Below are 8,027 nucleotides of genomic sequence, written 5' to 3' on the forward strand. Positions count from 1 at the left end.
TCCTATCTGTGAGGTTTAAATTCTCCCGAGCTACTCTCCTGGGTTTTCCCTCTCCAATTTTCCCCGGACTTTTTCCCATAGCTTTTCCCTAGTTACATGATTGTTGCTTATCTCATCACCGTCCGCCGCCGTGCCCTTGTAGTCCCGCCGGGTTCCACAAAGCCCGAAAAGGATCTCAAACGGCGAAAACCCCGTAACGGTATGCACCGAATGATTGTATGCCGCAATTACCTTTGGCATTGCCACGTCCGGTTCCAGCCCTTGGTCTGCCTGGTACAATCGAAGGTGATCGCTCAGCGTTCCGTGAAGCCGCTCTACGCCTCCACTACTTTTGGGGTGTCCTGGTGTGTTGAGGTGCCATATCACATCCAAGTCCTTCATTTCTTTCGTATCAAAGAGTTGTCAAATTCTCTTCCATCATCCGATGAGATGCGTTATGGAACTCCGTAGAACTGAAACCACTAGCGGAGAGCTGCCAATACTGCTTCCGAAGACCTATCTTGCACCTGGTGCGCTATTGCCACCTTACTGAAGAGGTCAATCATGGTCACCCATTTGTACCCCTTTCATGTAAATATGTCGATTTGTAAATCTGTGGTAGGTATCTTCTCCTGTCTTCCTTTAGGTGGATGTGTGTCGCACTTAGTGCGTAGACAAACCTCGCAGCTTCCTTCAATCTCTGATATAGTCTTCCTGATTCCCCACCAAAAGTATTTTCTCTTTAACGCTTGCATAGTCTCATGGATTCCCCGGTGATTTGTCTTACCCTGATTATATGCTAAGGTGACTTCTCGTTGTTGTTGTTCTTCCAAAAGGGTTTCCACCATCAGTTTGCACGGATGAATGTCCTGTCCACTCCAATCTGTTCATCACGCCATAGCCGCTTGATCTTCTCCCAAACGGTTTCGTTGCCAACATACAGGTGATGCCTTTCTCCAGGCTTCGAAGAATTCTTCAACATTCTACAGATCTGGTCATTCTTCACGCCTGGTTGCGACCAGATCGTCATTATTTTACTTCTCCCGTACTCACTATGTTTAATTTTGGTCATTCCGGTGGTTTTCGTCTTACAATTCTAATTTGTCTCTTCTTGTCATTAATTATTTCCTCCATTACCTATATGTCCCCTGGTCTTTCTTCAGTCAATCTCAGATTCGTAAGACCTACGCCTAACCACCTGAGCTACGGACTGCCCCTTATTTAACTTTGACTTTAATTAAACTCATAATGGCCACTTTAAACTAATCTTGTATATACTTAAAAAATCGATCTTATTACCTTTCCTTTTTTATAAATAAAAAAGGCAATGTACCTTCACTCACTGATACATAATACATTCATTTAGAGTTATGAAAAATTAACTTAGAAACGAAGATAGAAAATACATTTAACTTACATAAGAGCCCTGCCCAAAAATTATAAAAAAGTTTAACAAAACCAAATGAAATGAATAAACTGAAACATTTTAACATAGCCAGCAAGGATACAATTTTGATAATAAATCTTTTTTTTTATAACATCTGATTTTATAGCACCTAAATCACTAGGCGCTGTGATATTAAATATTAACATTTAGAGGAGGCAGTGATTGATTGAAAGGAAGGTAGCAGTGCTGGTATAATCTTAACAAGAGCTGTTGATTAATACTTAAACCAAGATGAATGTTATATTATTGTTAATTTTGATTAAACAAACTCGTAGTGACGTCACACTCACCCCCTACACCACGCGCGAAGCTTCGCACCCTTACTTATTAACGAACCCTTTGATCCTTTGACTATGAATGATATAATAGAATTTTGGATACACGCTCTATCTTAATTTATCTTATATGTCTAAATGTTTACCCAGTTTTTTTCTCAATTTTCCCTCACTACGGTAGCAGATTAAAAGGCTCATTCTTTTGAAAAAAATATTGAAGAATGGTAATCTCTTCATACATGAATTTTCTTGATACAAAGTCAATTATATATTTTTAGATTTTACTTGTTATGTAGACACTGTAATTAGCAGTTAGGTCCGTTTACATTCCTGTTGGTATGTAAAAAAATTGGTCATAAATATTTTCAATTTTATTTTTTTAAATATTTATTTATTGCTATTTACAACTGTACATTATAATGCATTTAGTAAATCTGATCTAAGTTAAATTGGAGTGTTACAGGCGTGTAGAGAAACTACCCATTGGTAGCACTCTAATGACATTAGCTGGTCTCGTGGCCATCTTCTTTTCAGGCGCCTCGGAGGATTGTCAGGAATGGAAGAGGATGGAAAATTAGAAACAAGGGGGTTTGAATGGTTAGAGAGCTTATAATGGAAGGAGTGATATCTGGTTCGGGCTAGATCAGTTACATAGGAAACATTAAGGTCTTCATGTATGATTTTATTTGTGACAAAGTAAGGAGCATTGAGGATTTTACGAATGATTTTGGATTGCAAGGATTGAATACAATTTTATTTTAAACTTTGATTCTCAATAAAAACGCCATTTTATGGTTTTCATAATTATTTCTCATGGTTTAGTTTGTCTTAATTGCTATATACTGTTGTAATGATTCTGTTTGCATAGGTTTGTGTGCATGTAAGCGACCCTTACCTTCAATCTCTGGTAGAGTAGCAGTTCTAGGAGCCGGAGACACAGCGATGGACTGTGCTACGAGCGCTCTTCGCTGCGGTGCCAGTAAAGTCTTCATCGTATTTCGGAAAGGATTCTCTAATATACACGCAGTGCCCGAAGAGGTAGTTATTCAAAATATTTCAGTGTTGTATTACTAAATGTTAGGAAATATAAATTTGTAGTTGGAATAATTTAATCTAAATTTGAAATAACCGTCCTCCTCAAATAATTTCCGTCCCATATCAATCCTCCTTAAATTAGAAAAATTTCTTGAAAAATTAGTACAGACACAAATAATTGATTACCTAGAAAAAGGCCTTATTCTTAGTCCCTAACAATATTGTCGTAATACTCTCATTGTATGCGGACTTAATTTCTATGCTGTATTTAATACAACAATTTGAAAAAAATACGTACGTAAATATATACGAGTATATACGTAAGTTTATAACAAATAAAAATATATATATATAGTTTTTTCTTTAGTACGCTGTACAAAATATCATTTGGTTTAACAGTTAGAAATTTTGAATCATCTAATACAACTCTTACATAAATCTCCCGCCGTTGTTTTGCTACTCTAAATCGGAGTATTGGTGATCTAATTGCATTCTATATTAAACCCATGATCTCATCTCTCTCAACATTCGACATCTATTTCAACCAAAGACATTCAAATTCCTCCTTTTTTCCCTTCCTCTCCTTCAAATGTGGAATCAAATGTAAATTAATTTGTTAGTATTTTTAAATGAAATGCAGTATTGTGGGTTGGTTATATTTGGTACTAGAATTTTCGTTTTACTCTTTGCTCTAACTTACTACTACCTGTGCATTTTTTTTTTGCATAAATTTTATACTTTTCTTTGTACATTGAATTCAATCCCGGAATTTTTTACTGAGTTTTCAAAGCCATATTTTTGTGGTCGAGCTGTAGTAATAAATTTCACTCACTCTTGTATAATTATTAATTTACAGTTTTTATCCATATTATACAGTTAATTTAAATGTTTAGGTTCAACTGGCATTTGAAGAAAAATGCGAGTTCATGTCCTTCTTAAGTCCTAAAAATATTGAGGTGAAAGATAAAAAGATCGTATGCATCAATTTCTGTAGAACAGAACAAAACGAAAGTGGAGAATGGTTAGAAGATCCGGATCAAATTGTGACATTAAAAGTTAATTATGTCATTTCAGCTTTTGGCTCAACACTATCAGATCCAGAAAGTGAGTCACACCAATAATGGCATTTTCACACTTAACAATCATATCTAATTTTAAATATGTCTACATAAAGTAATTACTTATAATTTAAACTATTAAGTAACCTTATGAACTCAATTTACAGTTTTACAGGCATTAGAACCATTAGAACTTAACAAAACAAACTTACCAAAAATAAACAGCCAGACAATGGAAACTACTGTTAAGGGTGTTTATTGTGGTGGTGATTTTGCTGGGTACTCAGAAACAACAGTGGAATCAGTTAATGATGGGAAGACAGCAGCATGGCATATGCATAAATACTTACAGGTATAAATAAAATATAAATGCTTTGTCTCGCATACATATAGTTAATATGTTTATGTTTAAATAATGTGTATTTTTAAAGGAGAAAATTAGAAACAATAACGTACCTATGACACCTAAATTGCCAAAATTTTACACTTCCATTGATGATGTAGATATATCAGTGGATATCTGTAATATTCACTTTGAGAATCCTTTTGGCCTTGCTTCAGCACCACCAACAACTAGCGGCTCAATGATACGAAGAGCATTCCAAGCAGGATGGGGTTTTGCAGTGACAAAAACTTTTAGTTTGGATAAGGTAAGTAACTGTAAAATTTTCAAGAAAATAAAATAAATTTACTTTTCTTTTTTTTACATTTTATGTTCTCTCCATTGAAATTGTTTTCACATTCTAAGGTTCAATCATCTAATCCAGTCAATGAATGCTCAAAGGAGGTATCGAGGAAAATAGAAGAAACAACATTTTTGCATTTGGGACTTTGGTTGGGCTAGTTAGGAGTTAGGCAAGTCTATCTAGTAAGTTAGTGGGCTGCAGGGAACATTTCGAAGATCACTTTTTTGGGGTTATTAGCTTATATGAGACATAATTCAACCTTGATGGATTAGAACTTCTTTGAAAAAAAAGGCATAAAATAATATTCTATAATATTATTCGTGATTATAATAATATTTAGGCTCCTTGATAATATTCTAAAGCAGGCACTCTTTTTTATAGTTTTTGTGATGCCGATTTTTAAAAAACCTTGTATTAAGTGATGTAACACGTACGACTAAGGAGTTATAACACGGTATCAATCGCTTAGTTACTGTATTAATTGTAATAGAAAATATTTATTTAGTAGTGATCAGTCTTAACTTCTTGAACATAAACCATTTTCAACGTCAACTGTTTTTCATTATTTTCCCAAACATTAAAAATTAAAGATAGATCCGATTAAAAATTAAAGGGGTCCTAATTGTGAATGTTGAAAGACAATTAAATATTTATCTCTCCATTGGCCCTTCCTGGTATCTCTCTACTTATCTCTAGTATCCATCTAGTATCTCTCTAGCTCCCTAAGAATTTTCATTTAGGTTAAGAATTTACAAATCAACCATTTTCATCTTTACACTCAAGAGAAGCTTCACACAAAACAAAATAAATGTTAAAGTCCAAAGTTTTATTTATTTTTCTCTCTTTACTTTCCAATTGATTTTTCTTTTATCAACTATAAACTTATTTATTTTATTTTTAATTATAATTCATATTTGTGTAAATTATACAGATGTAACATATTTGTAATATTGTTTATGCATGCATGGCTAGTATACCACCCCCATGATGCATCATACCCCACTATCTCATGGAGCAATCATACTGATACTAGCCAAATCTCATTTCGTTAATCTTCTTAATGACCATTTCCACCACTCTTCTTCACGCAGGGCCTCAACTGTTTCATACTCTGCTCCGACAGAGATTCTAAATCATTGCCGGTAGAGAGACTGTTGGATTACGTATCACACAACAATGCAGAATGGTCTATCGGTGGAGGGTAAAGAGGATTCCTCCCCTCATGGGCGATCAGTCAGATTTTAAGGTGTGTACATTCTTAATACAAGGGCTAATGTCGCTGGTACTTCCCTCCTTTCGCGTTGCACTATAGGAGATTGTGGGAAGCGGAAATCAAATCCTGCTAATAACGTCTCGTCCAAATCCTAAATAGTTCTTAATTCCTGGCCCCCTATGTCCGATATCTTCTGAGCCTGAAGATTATCAAGATCTCGCCCCAGGACATTTTCTGGATGGAGCACCTTTGTTTGCACTGTCGGAACAGGATTTGGTGGATGGCAAGGTTGTATTAGCGACATTCGGAACCGGCGGCAAATGGACTATCTCAATTGGTTTTAGGGTAGGATGGAAAACCAAGCACTCCCATTAAACATCATCTATTATTGATATACTATAAACCACATATAATTTTTTTCTCTATATATTTCTTCATTGTATTATACACGTTCATTTTCACAAGTCTTCAGTATATAATTAAAATTCGAAACAGTGCTTATTTATATATATGTGCGTGTGTGTGTAACTTACGTGCTGTCGGAACTATAACGAGAAAAAAACAAGGTTCAGGGCAGAGTAACAGCACGCAATTAGACTGAAATAACACTACTGTATTTCTGAAGTTATTGCTCCTTAAAATCATTTTAGATGTTTATTTACAATGGTAGGGAGTATTAAGGCGGACACAGTGCCTTATCCTATCATAACTTGTATATAAATATATATATTTTTCTCTTCTCAGGAAAAAGTAAGTTAATTGAGAAAAACCCTCTCCCAAACAATAAGTATATATTATTTTTTTCAGAAAGAGGTTTTGAAATACTATGTAATATACAAGATAATAGTCTTATGGGTATAGACTTCGTTGAGTACTAGGTAGTAAACAGCAATAAAAATATTCACACAATTTTTATTCTCATTCACATCCTGGAACCAACTGCATATGTTAAATAAGAAAACGATTGAGATCACGTGATTTCTTCTCCCTTATACACATTTCTGTTTGTGGGGGTATATTTTTGGGCATTTCATAAACAGGCTAGGGATTGACTAATATCTGTGTAACAGGGGTAAAACATGTTATAATGATTGATGTGTTCCTCCTAAAATTCAAGTTATGTTTAATAGCAATACTTGAAAGACTAGCGAAAAAGTGGCAGTTTTTTGTTTGTTTTTTTAGGTTCACTGGAAAAGAAACTGATACCATTGGCTTGTAAAGTCTCGGTTTCAGCTTCATGAAAGAGCTAGGGAGTGATTAAACAAGCATTATGTATTTCATAACTGGATAAAAATTAATGTTTAAAACTTTAAAGTGAGAAGGAAATGTAGGCTTCAAGGAAGATAATAAAATGAAAATTAAATCATTCGCATTTATGGTTGCTCATTTTTAAAAGCTTTGTAACTGCAATAGAATCAAATTTGGAGATTAATTTTAGAACCGAAAGATTAATTTAATTCATATTTTCACTTTTTCGTATAGTTTCCAAAATGTCTATATTAAAAAAGTTGCTGTGTAGAAAAAAATAATGGTTTTTCCTTCATTGACTCCCTAATTATTCAATAAAAAGCGGAACGAACCGTAATCGTTTTCACACCTCTGGAAGCTTATTCACACCCAAAATTTTAAAAATAAGTTCGATATAACTGTGTGAAATCCTGATATTTTGTTAACAAATCGGAGTATATTATAGACTCTTCACATTAAGAGTAAAGCTTTTGAAATAATATTAATGTTTAGTTAAACTTGCATTAGTTATATTTCAATTTTATGTTTTATTAATATATGTATATTTTTTTGTTTTGTTTCCTAGGATTTAGTGACAAATGTATCACCACGTATTATTAGGGGAGTAACTTCAAGGCATGTTTATGGCCCAGAACAAGGATCCTTTCTCAATATTGAGTTAATATCAGAAAAACGAGAAGAATATTGGTGTCGAAGTATTGCTGAGTTAAAAAGGGATTTCCCAGAAAAGGTACATACATAATGATTATCAATTTTATTAGCAACACATTATTTTTAATTAGCAAACATTGTCTTAAAAAATAGAAAATAATTCTTTAATATTCTAATTTATTGAATGAGTAAATTAGAGGTATGAAAAAATTTAATAATATTGGCAAATGACAAGTTTTCCTGATTACAAATACTTATTAATTACATTTTAGTAATTTTTCAATATAATTGACGTTGAACTCGCTTAAACAAACAAAATTGGTCTTAATAAAATATTACCTGAAGTAAAATAATCTATATTTTAGTTGTGGGCAGGGATAAAGTGAATTATAACTAATAGTAAAAAAAAAAAAAAATGGCGTTTACTGAGTAAAC

At 33.6% G+C, this 8,027-nt stretch overlaps 1 protein-coding gene across 1 annotated transcript in view; it reads left to right on the top strand.

The window, feature by feature from the left end:
• su(r) (dihydropyrimidine dehydrogenase su(r)) overlaps positions 1–8,027 on the top strand; it is a gene marked incomplete in the record, with an annotated part of 48,723 nt that overhangs the window by 30,760 nt on the left and 9,936 nt on the right. Inside the window, 5 exon segments of the mRNA XM_067047253.1 lie at positions 2,570–2,739; positions 3,630–3,840; positions 3,962–4,146; positions 4,226–4,444; positions 7,507–7,671. Coding sequence (XP_066903354.1) covers positions 2,570–2,739; positions 3,630–3,840; positions 3,962–4,146; positions 4,226–4,444; positions 7,507–7,671 — 950 coding nt within the window.

Source organism: Halyomorpha halys, unplaced genomic scaffold, assembly GCF_000696795.3.
Source record: "Halyomorpha halys isolate HHAL.00 unplaced genomic scaffold, Hhal_1.1 Scaffold241.1, whole genome shotgun sequence".
Classification (NCBI taxonomy): domain Eukaryota; kingdom Metazoa; phylum Arthropoda; class Insecta; order Hemiptera; family Pentatomidae; genus Halyomorpha; species Halyomorpha halys.